The following is a 19,295-nucleotide window of genomic DNA, read 5'->3' as shown; positions in this document are numbered from 1 at the left end:
GAGAGCTACATGTGGCTTTTCCATATGCAAAATGTGGCTCTTACCCTCCTATCCCCATTTGTACCTGAGCAGCACTTCAGAGGTCAGGAGGATTGGTGCTAGAGAGCACACAACACAACTGATGAAACATGTCCCTAGATCAGCCCCTTCTTTCTTGTCCTTGTGGTGTTGCTGGTTATATTGGTGACAGGAGGGAACCAACCACCTCTGTTCTTCCCTGCTCTGCCCATCCCCCACCTGCCTGCAGTCAGGAAGGGGAGGAGGTGAGGAGGGAGCTGATAGGACAGCAGAGAAGAGCCAGTCAACGTCCTGCTCTTGCCCTTCACATCCTGTTTACCCTCCATCCCACTTGTCTGAGTAATGAGCTGTTTTTTTGTTTTTGTTATCTGAAGGGTAGGAGCTAGACTAGATATGTCCTAGGTCTAGCACATTACTGTGTTGTCAGGACTTGAGATTCAGCTAACCGCAGGGGATAAATTGTTTAAATAAGGGGGAAGGGGGGGAGTCATCAAGTTCCAGTCGGGACAGAATGATTTGTGGCGAGGGAAGGGGGTGAATCGTGAAAGGGGATAAGGGGAAAAAAGTTGAATGCAGGTAGTAAATGTTTGGGGGTGACAGTGCAAGAAGTGGTGAAAGTGAAGAGTGTATATGCTTGGGGAGAGGAGTGGTGGAAGAAAGATTGGGGGAGGGGGACATAGAATGGTGTAAGAGAGTCAGTACGTCTGGGGGGGGAGTCGCCAGAAAAGGAGTAAATGTTGGAAGTAGGTGAGTGAGGGGTAAATATCCTTCCCCCACCATCTTCCAAAAGACAGCAATGCAAACAGTTGTCTAACATCTTATTATTCTCCAAGATCTATACTTCCACATGTTCTGCAGCAGCTATGACGAGACTAGTTCTAGGATAAGGGGAATGGGGGAGAGGGCCAGGATAGGGAGTTGTACGAGAGCTGTATGCTGACGGGGGGGGGGGGGGGGGGGGGGGGGGGGCGCGTATTTAAAATTGTGTGAGGGAGTGAAGGGTTAGAGATGGGTATAGAAAGGGGTTCAAAAGAACTGGAGGAAAGGTGGTAAAGGCATGTACGTAATGGTCCCTTCTAGCTGTGGTTAACCAAAGCCAGACATGGTGTTGGGATGGGGCAGAGGTGGTGATGAGGGACTGTGTGTGAGAGAAACAGAGATGGGGTGGGGGATGAGAGGATGAGAACCAGACATGATGGGGCAGAGAAATGGTGATTGGGACAGGGGAAGAATTTGAGCTTCACACAGAAGTGAAGGAATTGGGATTGTGAGAACCAGAAGGGGTAATGGCTAAAGCTGTGGATGAAGAAAAGAGGAGAAAGGGTAGTGTGGTCAAAAAGAGAGGGGGTGAGGGCACGAGATGAGAGAAGTGAAAGTGGGTACGGGGAATTGCAGGTGCTGGGCAGAGGGTAGGGCGGGGGGGGGTGGATAACGGGTGCTGGGCAAAGTGGTGTGAGGGTGATGCAGAAGGAGTGATATTGGGGGCTGCTGAGCTTGTACCATTGTTGTGGGGGATGAGGGATGTACTGCTGGTGCTGCAGAGAGACTGGTGGGAGCAGGGTGGGGAGGATTGAGGGAGAAACTGCTGAGAACAGGATGGGATTAAAAAAGATTGATGGGAGGCATGAAAGACTGATGGGGAAAGGGTGGGTGGATTGAGAGAGACTAGTGGGTATAGGGTGAGGACCCCAAGAGAGACTTGCAGGGACAGGATTGAAAGAGACTGTTTGGGACAGGGTGAGGGAACTAAAGAGACTGGGAGGATTGAGAGACTGGTGGTGGGACACAGATAAGCCAGTGGAGATGAGGAGGGAGTGTCCCTTTTGAGGACTCCCCTTGCTCCTCAAAGGGGTCCATCTCCACTCTTGGAAGTGTGAGACTATGGCACTGTGCATTCTCATTCCTTGGCTCTTGGTGCATGAAAGGTTGGCCACCCCTGCATTGCAGGGGTTGGGGGAGGGGTGGTATTTAGGGGAGCTGTACATATATCTACTGCTGAGGCTCTTGGCAGCAGTCTTAAGTGTCAAATGATTTGTCATTGTTTATTGGGCAGGAAATATTAAAACTCTATTGGGATACTAGTTTGAACCACTAACCTTTTATTTCCTAGCGTGTAGTAGATGGACTCAGGACCAATGGGTATAGTGTGCTCCTGATAGCAGTTGGAGACAGAGTCAGATTTCAATCTGACGTCAGCACTACATACACCTGTGCACGAGGCTTTGCTCTCCAGTTTTTTCCGTCTCCATAGCAGTTCGGGACTTCACACACGCTTGCACAGCATTAGAAAACCAAACTCCAAATTTAAAGAAAAAACAAAGAAAAACTTACCTCCAAAACGAGCCCCGTTCTCCTGCAGTGATACCTAAGGGTCCCTCCCCCAGTCGAGATTTCCTGAGGTGATTTCCGAGATGCCTCAGACGTTAGCCTCGGTCCTGGTGTGTACTTAGCTCCCTGAAAAGGGAGCGGCTGAGAGGCAGCAGGTGCAGAACAGAGTGCCGTGGTGAAGGTAATTCCCTTTCCCCCGGCAGAGGACCGGGAAGCGCCGAGACAAGGTAAGGTAGAAAACATTTTCTCAGTCTCCGAGGCTCGGACAGCCGCACAGATCATCCCTCTGGCGTCTGTACATTCGGGTTGAGCAGCCCCGTCCGGGCTAGACCCTGAATCCGGCAAGAGGGTCCTCCCACGTGGAGAACCCCCTGAGGGGGCCCGCCATCTTACCGCGTGGTTGCCGGCACCCCCCCAGGTTGCCACATCATCCACACAACCGAGCCATGCGCACAGCGGCCAGCCAGGTGCACAAAGTACTTGTGTGCATAGTGGCGCACACATTGGGGTCAGGCGCACAGCGGCAAGCTCAGGGGTGCCAAGCACACAACTAGGCCCACGCACGCATCTTCCGTTCCTACGCGCACAACATAGGCGCACCCGAAACGCATAACCAGGCCGCCTGGCACGCACACCAGTACAGGATAAACGGGCAAATCATGGCACTGCCGTCCAAGACAGCTAAAGGTCCAGTCCTCTGCCCGGCATGCCACCTGAGAGCGGCGCAGCCCGAGGTGACCTCCGCCCTATACCTATTATGCGAAGAAGCTTGGGGGGAGCCGAGATAAGGTCCCCCTCAGCCTGTAGAGTTCTCCAGATCCACCAGCGAGACTACTACGGACCTCTCTATTCCCGACTCGGCTCCTCCACAGTGGGGGCCCTCAGGGAGCACCGTCGGACCCAGTGCGGTCCCAGGCAACTTCACCTGGGCGGGATTCTTTGCTGAGCTGCAATCCTACATCCACGCACAGACAGGGCCACCAGTGACATAACCACAACCCCCGCCAGTGGTCCAGAACCTCCCAGGCCCCTCCCGGCCTCCACCAGATGAGCCTCCCCTGGATGGATACCTCCCCTTAGGGGACAATGATTCGAAGGAGAAATCATAACCCTTTGAAGAGGGGGATCACCTCCAGGAATGGAACCCTATTGCACCATGATGCGCTTCTTCTCAAAAGACGAATTATCAGATCTCGTAGCCACGAGTCTGAAGGCATTGGCCATCCCGGACATATGCAACACAGCAGAGTCCAAGGCGAGTCCCTTCCTGGCCAGGCTCCGCCAGACCTCACGCCATTTCCCTACGCTACAGGCTGTACAACAACTGATCGACCTGGAATGGGACGTTCCAGAGGCCACCTTTAAAGGAGGTCGAGCCCCAGAAACTCTCTACCCCTTGGAACCCGTGACGAAGGAACTCCTGAGGTTTCCCAAGGTGGACGCCCTAGTCTACGTCACTACAAAGCACACTTCCATACCAGTCGAGGGAGGAGCTTCACTCAAGGATGCCAATGACAGAGGGCAGGAATCCATCCTCAAGCAGTCTTATGATGTATCAGCTATGACCTTACAGATCGCTGCTTTATGCGCCGTGGTATCACGCGCCTGCCTGGCTATGGCCAGGGACGCAACTACGCCAATTGAGGCATTAGATCCGGCAATATCATTCCTCACGGATGCGACCTCAAACCTGGTACGCACCTCAGCCAGGAGTCTCTCGTCCATAGTGGCAGCCAGAAGACATCTCTGGCTCCGAAGCTGGTCAGCCGACGTGATCTCTAAGACGAGGCTCACGAGCATGCCCTTTAGAGGAACACTCCTATTCGGAAGCGACCTGGACAGATGGGGCGAGTCCCTAGTACCCCATCTACTGGAGGACAGGAACAAAAGGAACCAACGCCCCTTTCCCCGGGCACCCAAGGGCAGAGGATCCCAGCATTATAGACCATACAAAAACACTTACCAAGCCCCCCCGCCGGCAAGGGGCAGTCCTTTCGGAACACACAAAAGAGGAGCTGGCTCGGGACCAGGCCCCAGCCGCAGCACACAATGAGAATCAGCAGACCCATCTACAGGAAGAGATCATAGGGGGCAGGCTTGCCCTATTCTACCAAAGATGGGTCGAAATAACGTAGGACAATTGGGTCCTATCCATCATCCGAGAGGGATACTACCTGGACTTTCACAGCATCCCTCGGACATGTTTGTGATTTCTCCGTGCCACGACCCCTCCAAGAGGAAGGCAGTGGAAACCGCCCTAAAGGCAGTAACACCGGTGCCCTCACACCAACAAAATTCTGGGCACTATTCCATCTACTTCATCATACCCAAGAAAGAGGGAACATTCCGGCCCATACTCGACCTCAAGACTGTCAATCGCTACCTGACGATACCCCGCTTCCGCATGGAAACCCTGCGTTCTGTCATAAAGGCGGTACAACCTGGAGAATTCCTGACATCCCTGGATCTGTCAGAAGCCTATCTCCACATACCATTCCATTGCCTCCGCTTTGCGATTTTGGGCCATCACTACCAGTTCCAAGCCCTACCGTTTGGGCTAGCTATGGCTCCTCGAACATTCACCAAGATCATGGTGGTAGTAGCAACGACACTGAGGAAAGAAGGAATCCTCGTGCATCCATACCTGGACAATTGGCTGACCAGAGCATAATCGCCAGAGGAAAGCCATCAAGCAACCACCAGAGTCAAAGAACTACTGCAGAACCTCGGGTGGGTTGTCAACACACCCAAGAGCCACCTGCAGCCTTCCCAATCCCTAGAGAACCTGGGAGTCCGGTTCAGTACCAAATGGAACAAAGTCACCCTTCCCCCTACAAGGAGAAGGAGATTGATGGAACAACTACTAGCATTGTTGAATTCCACTCTCCCCACGGTATGGGACTATCTCCAAGTCCTCGGACTCATGGCAACAACCATAGAAGTCGTCCCGTGGGCAAGGGCCCACATGCGGCCCCTACAACATTCCCTACTGTCATGGTGGAACCTGATGTCTCAAAACTAATCTGCCCCCCTCCGGCTACCGGCGAAGGTTTGGAACCAACTACAGTGGTGGCTACAAGAAGACCATCTGAGCGAGGGAACAAGCCTATCCCCACCGGAATGGACCTTGCTCACTACAGATGCGAGCCTGCGGGGATGGGGAGCCCACTGCCAGGAGCTAACGGCTCAAGAGCAATGGGACAAAGAAGAGTCTGCATGGAACATAAACAGACTGGAAGCCCGAGCAGTCAGACTAGCCTGCCTACGGTTCAGTCACAGACTCCGGGGCAAATCAGTCAGTCATGTCGGACAACGCCACAACAGTGGCCTACATCAACCACCAGGGGGGAACCAGAAGCCAGCAGGTGTCTCTGGAAATAGAGCCCCTAATGACGTGGGCAGAATCAAACCTACAAGGGATATCAGCCACCCACATCGCGGGAAAAAGACAACGTCACTGCAGACTACCTCAGCAGAGAGAGTCTGGATCCAGGGGAATGGACGCTGTCTCCAGCAGCCGTCCAGCGGATAGTAAAACACTGGGGAACCCAGCCATGGATCTTCTGGCAACTGGGTCCAACACCCGGGTTCCCAGGTTCTTCAGCCGAAGACGGGAGCCATTGTCCCAGGGAATCAATGCCCTTGTCCAGACCTGGCCTCAGGAGGACCTACTGTACGCCTTCCCTCCACGGCCACTACTGGGCGGAATCATCGGCAAGATAGAACACCACAGAGGGCTGGTACTTCTAGTGGCCCTGGACTGGCCAAGAAGACCGTGGTACGCAGACATGCGAAGACTTCTGGCAGGAAACCCTCTACGCCTACCTCCACACAGGGATCTACTCCAGCAAGGACTGATACTCCACGAAGACCCAACGAGATTCTCGCTTACGGTCTGGCTATTGCGAGGTCTTGCCTGAAAAAGAGTGGATACTCAGGACCAGTAATTGACACACTGCTCAGAGTGCGCAAGTTCTCCACCTCCTTAACATATATACGAGTATGGAGAATATTCGAAGCCTGGTGTGAGGACCGCGACATCCTTCCATGGACAGTCAAAATCCCCATGATCCTAGAATTTCTGCAGGACGGCGTGAACAAAGGGTTGTCCCTCAATTCCATCGAGGTGCAACTGGCCACCCTGGCCAGCTTCAGACCCAGGGTGGTCGGCACCAGCCTAGCGGCCCACCCAGATGTCTCCTGCTTCTTAAAAGGGGTCAAGCACATTCAGCCACCTTTAAAATGGCCATACCCCTATGGAATCTCAATCTAGTGTTAGACTTCCTAGCAGGAGCTTCATTCAGACCAACTCGCGGTCTGTCCCTATGACTCCTGACCTTGAAGACGGCGTTCCTCATGGCAATCTGCTCAGCCCGTCGAATCTCCGAACTTCAAGCACTATCATGCCGGGAGCCGTTCCTCAGATTCACGCCGGGATCCAAACAGGTGCGCCCTGTACCCTCCTTCCTGCCAAAGGTGGTTTCTCACATCCATCTAAACCAAACCATCTCGCTGCCATCTCCAGACGAGCATAAGGACTCTGAAGACTCACGCCTTCTTCGCCACCTGATTGTCGGCAGACTCCTAGTCCGATACCTGGAAAGATCGGAACCTGTACTAAAGACGGACCATCTGTTTGTTCTTCACAGCGGGAAGAAGCAAGGGGAAGCGGCCTCGCAGGCAACTATTGCCCGCTGGATCAAAGAAGTAATCAAGGCGGCCTACATAGAGGCAGGCAAGCCTCCACCTCTACAAGTCAAGGCCCATTCCACAAGGGCCCAGGCAATGTCCTGGGCAGAAACAAGGATTCTGTCACCTGCAGAGATCTGTTGGGCGGCAATGTGGTCCTCCATCCACACGTTCTTGAGATTCTATCGCCTGGATGTTCAGGCCAAGGAGGACACAGCATTCGCAAGGGCAGTACTAAATGGGCCACGGGCAGCCTCCCACCTGGTTCGGGAGTGGCTTTTGTACATCCCATTGTTCCTGAGTCCATCTGCTACACGCTAGGAAATGTAGTAATTACTTACCTGATAATTTCATTTTCCTTAGTGTAGACAGATGGACTTGGCACCCCGCCCATGGCTGCCTCACAATAAAGAATCCTCGGGGGGAACTCCCCCCCCCCCCCCCCCCCAAGTAAAACACAAGCACGGGTAAGCCAACCCTTATCTCTAGTTCAGACACCCGTATTATCAGGTGTCGGCGCTTCTCGGTTGAGTGCCCTGGCGGTCTCCAGCTAGAAACAGTCAACCATTCCGAGTAATTAAGTATCAAGTTAATCAAAATTATCCAAACACACATATATCCATAATTGCTTTTCAAGGAGAAAACTGGAGAGCAAAGCCTCGTGCACGGGTATATGTAGTGCTGATGTCAGATTGAAATCTGACTCTGTCGCCAACTGCTATCAGGAGTACACTAAACCCATTGGTCCTGAGTTCATCTGTCTACACTAAGGAAAATGAAATTATCAGGTAAGTAATTTCTACACTTTAGGTGCTCTTAAAGGTGGTGATGGTGTGTGTGTGTTTTGTTTGTTTTTTTAAATCAGTGCAGAGGCTTCAAACTTATTGGGTGTGACCAATTAAGCTTATAGTAAACCCTGAAATGGCTCAAATTGCTATGCAATAGAAGACTTAAACTATTACCTGTTGCTGATATTCCACTATCTGATTTCCATGAGTTTTATGTGGTAACCAAAGGTGGCAATAGAACAGGTCTGGTTCCCTGTGATGAAAGTAGCGCGCAGAGAGGGTTTAAGGCCAGCAGTATGGTGGTTTCAGCAGCCTTAGAATTTTTCATTTACTCTTCTCCATCCTACGTTCTCTGCTTTTTCTTTTTCCTTATGTCTAAGCAGCTTTTTTCTTACCTTCATTTGTTTCTACACTTCCTGATTCCACTTTGTGCTGGCTCTGACCCAGTGACCCAATAAGATTATGAGATCTGAGGGAACTAGATGCCATTAGAATTCAGTCTTTGATCTAGCAATCCTGTGTTGAGCTTATAAGGAAACTTAACTTACATTTTTGTGGTTTTGTTTTTTTTTTTTAAATTATTTTAATAGGGAAAACCTATCCAAGGATCTGTACTTGATGTCTCAGATGGACAGCGATCAATTTGTCCCAGTTTGGACGATTGCCAATATGGAAGGAATCAAGAAACTCACCACAGACATGAGCCTTATTCTGGAAGTACTTAGATGTACGTTACATACAGTATTGTGAGCACTGTGGACCATAGTGCAGCTTTCAGTTGCCCATTTAATTTTAGGCCACCAAGCAGTAATTTCAGCTTATACCAACACTGGAGCTCCAATAGTCATTTGTCCATTGTACTTCTGAATGATCTCTAATGCTCACAGGTTCTATTGTTTCTATGACTGCTGCTTATTGATGTCTTTCTGGGTGTTGGTCCAGAATGTGGTTTTAGCCTGTCTGGATGTTCTTGGTCAGTTGAAAGGTAGCCATCAAGCACTCTGTTCCCTCTATGGCCTCAGTTCTGCAGGCCAATAGAGGGAATACTTGAATGGTTTGTGAAATGGAGATGCTTAGTGTGTGGCGCATTTTCTTGCACCGCAGAGAAAAGTTTGGGCCAGCTCCAGGAATGTCTGGCTCTCCGTTGCTGTGATTTTTTATGCTTCTGCTTCATGCTTATTGCACAACTGTGACTTTTGAAGAATAGACTTTTGCTAGGGAGACACCACTAAAATTGATGAATGCACCAGTGTCACAAGTGTGAGCCTACTCTGTTTAGATTCACAACAAAATGTTTTTCCTGAGCTGTTTTCTTGTGCTAAACGTTTTTTTCACAGCTGATAGTAAATTCTGCTATAGTTTTTAATTTGTTACATCTAGCTAGGAATATTGCATGAAATTTATACAGGCTGTATGGATGAAATGTGATGTTTGTTTATGTATATGTGTGTGTTTTATGTATATACACACATGAATAATTAGCATATTATGTCCATATATACGTATTGTCAATGAAAAGAAAAAAAAATCAGCTGGAAAGGCTATAATGAGATTTGGTAAGCGGTAGTTCCCCAGCCATTTTGTAGAAAAGTTTATGGGGTCTTGTTAAACTGTGTTGAAGCACAGGGGTAATGTGGTGATACTATTTCCTCCTGAGGAAGCCATTTTCATGGCGAAACAAGGAACCTTTGTCAAGGAAGCAAGTTTGCAGAACAAATAGGTCTATACGGCAAACTGAATAGAGGAAGAAATTGGGATAAAAGCCACTATGAGACAGACAACAGGGTAATCTTTCTGTGGTTTCAAGACACTGCTATTAATGGATTGATTTTGATCCCCTATGGATATATGAGAAGATTCTCCAGTGTTTAATGGATTTATTGGAACTTAAGTAGATAATATGCTATATTTCTGATAGGGCATGTGATACATATTGAGGAACCACGTGGACATTTTTAAATGTTTAATATGCAGTTTTGTATAAAAGTGTATTAAATTATTCTCATCGTACAAAAATTTTGACTGTAAAATATAGATATATTTTCATATTTTTATTAAATACCATGGGTGTTTATATTTGCTTTTCTTCTCATTGACAGTATGTATTATTACATACTTTGTTAATGTTTTGAATGCCCAGAAATTTGTAACTGTGTGTGTATATATGTGTGTGTTTGTAGCAATAGAATATTAAGTGATGTCTGAGAAGGATGTAGTTGCCCAGTGCACCCAGAAACCCTTAAACAACATCAAATATCTTAGAAGAAAGCTTCTGCTGGAAGATTTGATCAAAGAAACTAATTTAGGAACTCATTTTGATGGGAACACAAAAGTTAAATGCTTTCTAGGATCCTTAGATATGCAAACCAGGTAGTCAAAGCAATGATAGAAGAAAATAGGGACTCATATCAATTATCCATCTGGGAACCAATGACTTTACTAGAAATGATATCCATATAATACAGAAAGAGGTCCAAAACCTAGAAAAGATTCAATTCATGGCAAAGACTATTGCTTTTTAGGAAGTATTTCCTCTTCATGGAAAGGCTATTCCATATAGATTTAATTTATGGCTCAAAACACGGTATAAAGAAAACAGTTTTGGATACATTGGAGGTTGGGATCAGGCGTGGAGCAATAAAAGGTTATATGGTAAGGGTGATCTACATTTGTCTGCGGCAGGAAAGAGGATGCTAAGAGAAATTCAAATAGTGCATTAGGCATTTAAACTAGATGGTGGGGGTGGTAGGAGGTGGCCAGTGAAATTGGCATATCACCTCCAAGCATTACAGGAAGTGGAAGTTGAAAATAAAATAAATCACTTCAAAAAAGTTGACTACAAAGAGCAGCAGACCAAGGCAGAAAAGTTGGAAAGCTATGACCATAAATGCTAGAGTCTGGGCAATAAAATTTCAGAGCTGCAGGCCTGGTTGAGGTGGACCTGGACATTGTTGCTGTTACAGAAACTTGGTTCATGGAGTCTCATGATTGGGATACAACTGTCCAAGGCTACAGTTTAAGGAAGGACAGGACAGAAAAGGAGTAACAGCAGTTTAAGTCCAAATGAGTTTCCAAACAACTGAAATGCAAGAGACATGGGATAGGGAAGAAGCATTATGGGTTGTCCTCTTAAAAAAAAAAAAAAAAAAAAAGCATTTCCATTTATACTGGTGTGGTCTACAGGCCTCCAACTCAAGTGGAAGAACTGAATAGTGATCTAATTGAAGACATCCAAAAGGTGGGAAAGGAGGAGGACGAAGTGTTGCTCATTGGAGATTTTAATCTGCCGGATGTGGATTGGAGTATCCCTTCTGCGGAATCTACAAGAAGTAGAGAGATGATAGATGCTCTTCAGGGGCCTCTACTCTAACAAATGGTAATATCACACCCTCCCTCATGGGTTCTAATCGACCTGGTGCTCACTGATGGGGATAATGTCTGTCTGGGTAGGTGCTCACCTGAACACCAGTGATCATCAGACAGTATGGCTTGATTATAGGAAACAGGATACAGAGAAGTTGCGTGAAGATCCAGGTTTTGAATGACAAAAATATGGACTTTGTCAAAATGGGAAAGAACTAGAAGACTGGGAGAAAATGGGTGAGTGGAACAATGGGCTAAATTAAATTGAGCTATTACAAAGGCCACAAATCTGTTAGAAAAGTAAACAAGTAAGAGAAGGAAATGGATCTGATTCTCAAAGGAGGTGGCTAAAAAATAAAGGCAAAAAGAGCAATGTTCAAGAAGTACAAAGTATCCCATGTAGAAGTAGATGGAAGAATCCTTAGTAAAAGTGAAGGGGATGAAGAAATCAGGAAAGCAAAAGGTCAGATTGTAGAAAGGATTGCAAAAAAGGTAAAGTGAGGTGACACACTTTTCAGATATACCAAAGAAAGGAGAATGGCCCAGTGTGGTATAGTGAAATTGAAAGGTGACAAAGAGCAATGTGTGGAGCAAAATGAGAAAATAGCAGAAATATTAACTTCAGTTCGGCATTCACCAAAGAAGACTCTGGAGATGGATGTTGGTTGGCAAAACCATGGATGGCGGCAGGGCATATGCAACCCTGTTTACAGAACAGAATGTATGGGAAGAGCTAGGAAAACTGAAAATGGACAAGGCCAAGGCCAAGGGGCTGGATGACATCACAGGATACTAAGGGACCTCAAATGTGTTGGCAAGTCCATTGAAAGACCTATTCAATAGATCCCTGGAAATGGGAATGGTGCCACAAGATTGGAGAAGAGCGGTGGTGGTCTTGCTTCACAAGAGTGGGAGCAGAGAGGAGACTGGAAACTACTGGCCGGTTAGCCTCACCTTGGTGGTGGGAAAATTATTGGAGACTCTACTGAAGGAAAGCATAGTGAACGATCTACAATCTGGGGGTTGCTGGACCTGAGGCAGCATGGATTCACCAGGGGAAGATCCTGTTAGATTTATTTTTTGGATTGGATGATTTGAGACTTGGATTAAAGAAGAGCGCTCAATGTGATTAACTTAGATTTCAGCAAAGCTTTTGATACGATCCCACATAGGCTTCTAAATAAAATGAGAAGGTTGAGAATGAGTACCAATGTATGGAATAGATTACAAACTGGTTGACTAACAGGAGATGGTGTATAATGATAAATGGAACCTATTCTGAAATGGTGTTAAGTGGAGTGCTACAGATATGTTTTGGGATCAATTCTGTTTAATATCTTTGTGAACGACATGGAAGGAATAGAAGGTAAAGTTTGTCTGTTTGCAGATACTAAGATCTGCAGATTGGATATGCCTGAGGGAGTAGAGAGAATGAAAAGTGATTTAAGAAAGCTCAGAGTGGTTAAAAACTTGGCAGCTGGGATTCAATGCCAAGAAGTGCAGAGACATGCATTTGAGGTGTGGTAATCCAAAAGAGCAGTATATCACGGAGGTGTGAATGGCAAATATGCATGGACTGGGAAAAGCGCCATGGGGTAATAGTTTCTTGCGATGTAAAGTCAGTGAAGCAATGCGACATGGCGATAGCTAAAGCCAAAAGAATGCTGTGCTGCATAGAGAGAAGAATAAGAAAAAGGTGTTAATGCTTTTGTACTGATCCTTGGTGAGGCCTCATCTTGAGAAATGTGTTCAGTTTTGGAGCCTGTATCTCAACAAGGATAAGGTCAAGACGGTTATGATCCTAGAGAAGGGTGATCAAAATGGTGTGGGTTCTGTGTCGGAAGACTTATGAGAGGCTAAATATGTATACCCTGGAAGAGGAGGTACAGGGGGGATATGATAGATTTTCAGATACCTGAAAGGTTTTAATGATGTAGAACTAGGAATCATGAAATTAAACTCCGGGGGGGAGGACTCAGAATAAATATCATAAATACTTCAAGGAGAGGGTGGCAGATTTCTGGAATGCCCTTCTAGAAGAAGTGACGAGGACAAAAACAGTAAATTAATTCAATAGGCATGCGATGCACTGTGGATCCCTAAAGACTAGAGATTGGAAATGAATAAAAGGGTCCATGGGGTAACCTGAATGGAGCAGCAGTTACTATCTTTAACAGAATGCATGGTGATTACTGCCCTTAACCAATTAGCCTGATGTTTATGATGCAACTATAGCATCACTCTCTACTTCAGTGGGGGAGGGGGGGAATGGGGAATTAGATTGAGGCGCTAATCACCAACTTTTATGGTCCAGGAAACTGATAAACAGGCAGTAGGGATAAATCAGGACTGCTTCTATGCCAAGTCCAAAATGCAAAGCACATTCAAGCCACATTGCCTAAAATTGTCATGAAGGCTGCTCATCCTGTAAAATATTTTTGTAAATTTTTTTAATGTTCAGATAAGAATTGCAGAAGTTTCTAAACATTTCTATGGGAGTGCCTGTTTGTATAAGATTTCATTTTGGGACACCACCTTTGTTTTTTGAATATTGAGGGGTCCTCTTCTTGATACAAACTCCTTCCTCCTAATGAAGTCATTACTAGACAAAACAGGTGCCTTTGTCAAGGAATGAATGGACTTTGCAGCACAATCCTCTTGACCCACTCGTGATAGGTCTTAAAATTATCAAGGGAACTGATTGCTCCCCAGCACAGAAAATATTGAGCTGTATTACTATTAAAGAACTTAATGGTTTAAGACAAATTTTGCATTCAGTTGAGTTTAGCAAAAACATTTGGATGTGTAAATTTTATTGGATCACTTGTATGTTATGAAAAGTATTCATTTGCCTATAAAAATGTATGAATAAATACATTGTTTAAGAACTGGAATATTAATTTAGTAGAAGTTGGATATTCTTATGCATGTGTATTCACTATAGTCACTTGTTTGTATATTCATGAAGACTTCAGTTTGATTTCAGACTTTGATTCTCTCCCTCTGTCTCTTTTCTGACATTTTCATTCTCTTTTGGGCTTCCAGTTCAACATGACATAGGCTCTGTTGAGCTACAGTGCCATGAGTCTTCCTTCAAGGCTACCTGAGGATTTCACCTATGTGTGTACCATAAGTCTGGCCACTAGGTGTCAGCACTGTGCCTTGCCTGGGACTTCCTCTCTCGGGGGGGGGGGCGCTATGATTGCTGCCTCCACAGACAGTCCTAGGATTTGTGTCCTGCATGTGATTCCACAAAGCCAATGGGCAAGCTCCTATTACTTCATATCCTGTACTAATGCTTTCACTTTCTTATTACCGGTCGCCCTTTGCTTGCATGGTAGAAAGCAAGGTAGATGTTTATAACTGTGTCTGTTACAGGATGTTATCTTTTGTCATGTCTGTTTCCCCCCCCCTAAACTCGGCTAATTTGTTTTAATTTTAGCATCCCCTATGGTTCAGGTTGATGAGAATGGAGAGAAAGTAAGACCAAACCACAAACGTTGTATCATAATTCTCAGAGAAATTCCAGAGACAACACCAGTTGAGGTAAAGAAAACGTAATGTTTGCAGGGTTAAAATGTTTAAAAAGGAACAATCCAAAGAAATTTGCTGTTTGTACCTTTTTTTTTTTTATTTTTTTTTTTGCTAGTCTTTTCATTTCCTATTAACATAAGAACATAAGAAAATGCCATACTGGGTTAGACCAAGGGTCCATCAAGCCCAGCATCCTGTTTCCAACAGTGGCCAATCCAGGCCATAATAACCTGGCAAGTACCCAAAAACTAAGTCTATTCCATGTTACCATTGCTAATGGCAGTGGCTATTTTCTAAGTGAACTTAATAGCAGGTAATGGACTTCTCCTCCAAGAACTTATCCAATCCTTTTTTAAACACAGCTATACTAACTGCACTAACCACATCCTCTGGCAACAAATTCCAGAGTTTAATTGTGCGTTGAGTAAAAAAGAACTTTCTCCAATTAGTTTTAAATGTGCCCCATGCTAACTTCATGGAGTGCTCCCTAGTCTATAAACAGAACAGATAGGAAGTAAAGCTGAAAACCTGAATTTTTTTTATTTTTTTTTTTTTTAACATTGTTACAGGAGGTTAAGGCACTGTTCAAAAATGAAAACTGCCCGAAAGTGATTGGCTGTGAGTTTGCTCACAATAACAACTGGTACATCACATTCCAGTCAGACACTGATGCACAGCAGGTAGGAATGGTGGTCTGTGTTTGCTTGAGCAGCTAGTATTTTGAGTTTTTTAATTAAAATCCCATTGCCATCCTGCCTAACTGCACTTTAGAAACTGCTGGTTTATGGTGACTTTGATTTTGTGATATAAGAGTTCTAGAAATCATAACTACTGCATTATTTTTTTTTCTTGGGCTGTGAATGAGGAGATTCTTTGGACTCTGGCTCTTCATCACAAAATCAAAAATCAGCTCCTTTGATCTCATAAATCTGTGGTGGTGATCTGACTTGTTTTTAAGTGTACTTTAAGAATGCCATTTTACAATGTATTTTTGAAAAGTAAAAGGATTTATCAATCTGTTTTACATATAGGCATTTAAGTACCTAAGGGAAGAAGTCAAAACCTTTCAGGGCAAGCCAATCATGGTAAGTATTCAAACCAAAAGTTTATTTTTCTTTTTGTTGCATAGTGCAGCGTCACAATTCAAGAACTCAGCGCCTCTTCCATGCTGTTCTCTGTGACACAAATTACCATGTAAAGGCAGAACAATAATAGCAGGTCTTTGTAGGCTGAGTCCTGGTTAGCGATGCTCTAGGCCTCATGATGTTTGTGACTTGTTCATTGTGGTTTAAGGGATAGAAAACGTGGAGCCATGCAAGCATGAAAGACAAGGTTCATGCACGAGTGGTAACAATTTCCTTTGATAATGTTGCACAACTGATTGTATTGTAAGAAATAACCTTCTGCCTACTGTCCTTCATTCACTCTGCCAGGCTTTTTCACTTTTCATCTTTTGCCTCAGGAATTCCTTGCATGTTGCAGCGTACCAGGCTGCCTTCTGCCCAGCCTAGTGAAGTTTTCCCCATTAGCATCATTGTTGTTCTCTGTTTGACATATCCGTAGGATCAGTCTTGCCCTTTTTATCCTTTCTTCATCAATTATGGGTCACTCGTGCTGCTTACTTGGCAACCAGCCTTCACATCCCCAATAGTGCCCTCCTCTTGTTGGCTCTCTTGGAAGATTTATGCCACAGAATTGCTGTATACAGTTGAAATAAACTTAGACTGCTTTATCCTGTTATCTATATCTAGTTTCACACGCTGTAGGTTAAGCAGACGAATGTTAATCAGGTACTGAATGTTCTAGAAAAAAAAACAGATGAGCAGTAACGTTGAAACTTTCCTTAAATTGCAGGCTAGGATAAAAGCCATCAACACGTTCTTTGCAAAGAATGGTTACCGGACGGTAGACTCCAATTTGTATGCTCAGCCTGTTCAAACACAAGCTCAGTTCCCCTCCCCCATCTTCATGCAGCCTGTGTATAGCCCCCAGCAGCAGCACCATCAGCAGCAGCAGCAGTACTCTATCTACAGCATCGTGCCCCAGACGTGGTCTCCCAACCCTGCACCTTACTTCGAAACCCCGCTGGTAAGGATGAAGCTGAAGGCATGGCATGATTAGAGCACGGCTTTTATTTATTATAATTTTGTTCTATCTTGCCTTATCAACAATTGGGCTGTCCAAAGCGGTGTACAATAAAAAACAAAAAAAACGTAATCTGCTCGCATCACAGTGTACCCATCTCTCCTGACCCTTTCACTAACCAACACACCACAAAATAAAAATTTGAAAAGCTGTCATCTTTCAAACCAAATATGTAAATACATGACTACCAGCAGAACAGCAACCCTTGAAAGAAACCTCAAAGGCCCTTCCAACTCATGGCGGGCTAATAATCCTCAATCAGCTAGGATTCCAGGAGAAGCCAGGTTTTCACATTGTTGCAAAAAGCCAGATAATTCAACTCCTGTCTAACCTCCTGTCAGTCACTTATTTCACAGTGTGGGTGCTAGTACTGAAAAAGCATGTTCTAATCTGTCTTTTCTGTATGACCCTAGCTGATGGCATCTACCACAAGGCCCCTTGGCTAGATCTTAAGCTACACTGTGGGTGGTACCAGCTCAGTTTCTCGAACAGATAAAGCGACCATTGCCTCTCTTATTCTAAACACCAATGATGTGATCTTGAATTGTTTATGAGCTGCAATGGGAAGCCAATGAAGAGAAAGGGAGCATGTTCTTCACCACAGTGAATCTTGAGCAGCTCAGAACCATCTGAGCTGCTAAAAGTTTGTGTTATCTGTAGCTGTGCATGAGCTGTTGTGGGAAGTCTGTGCACAGGTGCTTACGGTTATCCAATTGCATAATCACCAATAGCTGAACTACTGTTCTAAATACCCTCCCACTCAAAAAAAAAAAAGCGTTTTGGATGCTATCTGTTCTTTTGAAATGTGGTAGATAAGATTGGAAAGATACAATGCCATGGAGTGCACAAAACTTTCAAAGGCATTCTTTTATACTGAGCTCAAATTTCCAAAATGCTGATGTGTTGATGTGAGACTCTTTCGGTTTGCATGAGACAGATCCAGAACTCTTGTCTCAATGTGAGAGGGAGGTTGTGTAGAGAGCTGAGGTTTTGTGTATGTGGGTAACAGAAGTGCTGTCATTTGGGTTTGGGTATCTGTGAAATAAAGGATGTTTCTTGTATGTATGTAAAAGATGTAGAGGAAGTGTGTTTGAGAAAGCTGTCCTTGCAGTTTTGGCTTAATTTTTCCCAATTTGCATGTGTAACTTTCTGTTGCTGGTTAGTTTGCACACACAAATTGAGCAGTACAGGATGCCACAGACTTGGATGTGTAATTTGTTTTCCCCGGCAATAGAAAGTTACGCACATTAAATTGGGTGGAAATCCACAGCAGTGTAAGGCATTATCGGCATTTCTTGTAGTGAAAACAAAAAAGTAACCATTTCAAAGTGCTTTAGGAAGCTTTATAGATTGGCACCTTAGTTGTAAATCCCCAGCAGATGAGCAAAACTGGCTTGAGATTAATAATAAAAATTGGGTACAAAATCTTATTGGTAAGCAGTAAAATAGCAATCAGTGACTCTATCCCCAATCATTCTTCCATTCCTGAGAGACTGAGAAATGGTTTCTAGTCAATAATCTTCTGAAGTAAGATGGAATAGTTAAAATGCATAGCACGGAATAATGATGTGGTTATGTGTTTTTAGGAACTGAAATGTATTAGAAATTTTATGCTATTGTTGTGAACAGTCATGATGGAAGCTACTGAATGACGGTATACAAAAACCTATAAATAAATGTATGAACCTTATATGTCTGTGCATGGTTTGTGAGAGGGTTTCTGCTTCATCAACATGTCTGTCTTGCTTCATCTTTTTGATGCAGGCCCCCTTTCCCAATGGTGGATTTGTAAATGGCTTTAGTTCATCAGGAGCATACAAGACGCACAGCTCCCCTTTGAGCATAGGTCGCCCATTCCATCGAAACTGGTAAGTGACTGCGCAGGAGCACGTCTAAAGGTTGTGTGCAGTGTAATGTTACAGGTGAGGGCGTGAGTTATGGGACAGCACTTACAACTGGCAGTGTCTGATTCCAGGCTATAAAACAGCCCCTTCGGTCCTTTGACTGATTTTTATTATGGAATTGAGGAGTAAAATAAGTGTGTGCATTAATGTTTCTTGAGACTAACCCATGGCAGAGGCAGGCTTGCTTTCTGTGGGTTGTTCAGAGTCTTGTCCCTTTAGAATTGGAACAAAAGCATGAGTCCTATTCCAGCTTGTCATATTGGACACAATGGGGTGCCCCTCTCTTCCCCCTTTTTGTGTAGCAATTTGGAGTTCATTGTTCAAGTATCACAATAGAAGTTTCTGGAAATCTACCGGTTGTGGTGCTGGGTTTTGTTTGGGGGTTTTTTTTGTTTGTTTTTCCTTATTTGTTAAACCAGTCTGTCATAGTGAAACTGACTTGCTCTGTCAGTCTGGAAGCAGAGGTCAGGCAGTCTGTCAGCTAAGCTATATGGCAATCTGCAGTAGTTCATTTTGTTCTGTGGTT

General features: G+C 45.1%; 1 protein-coding gene across 5 annotated transcripts in view; it reads left to right on the top strand.

Moving 5' to 3' along the window:
• The window catches only part of LARP4 (La ribonucleoprotein domain family member 4), a 182,159-nt gene that overhangs the window by 64,295 nt on the left and 98,569 nt on the right, over window positions 1–19,295 (top strand). For all 5 annotated transcript variants that reach the window (XM_029594991.1, XM_029594988.1, XM_029594986.1 and 2 more), the window contains 6 exons: window positions 8,414–8,550; window positions 14,629–14,732; window positions 15,290–15,400; window positions 15,752–15,805; window positions 16,575–16,808; window positions 18,630–18,733. In XM_029594991.1, the coding sequence (XP_029450851.1) occupies window positions 8,414–8,550; window positions 14,629–14,732; window positions 15,290–15,400; window positions 15,752–15,805; window positions 16,575–16,808; window positions 18,630–18,733 (744 nt within the window). The remainder of the gene's footprint in view (window positions 1–8,413; window positions 8,551–14,628; window positions 14,733–15,289; window positions 15,401–15,751; window positions 15,806–16,574; window positions 16,809–18,629; window positions 18,734–19,295) is intronic.

This window comes from Rhinatrema bivittatum, chromosome 3, assembly GCF_901001135.1.
Source record: "Rhinatrema bivittatum chromosome 3, aRhiBiv1.1, whole genome shotgun sequence".
NCBI lineage: Eukaryota > Metazoa > Chordata > Amphibia > Gymnophiona > Rhinatrematidae > Rhinatrema > Rhinatrema bivittatum.
Note: the sequence above shows the minus strand (reverse complement) of the source record. Positions and strands in the feature narration are given on the sequence as shown.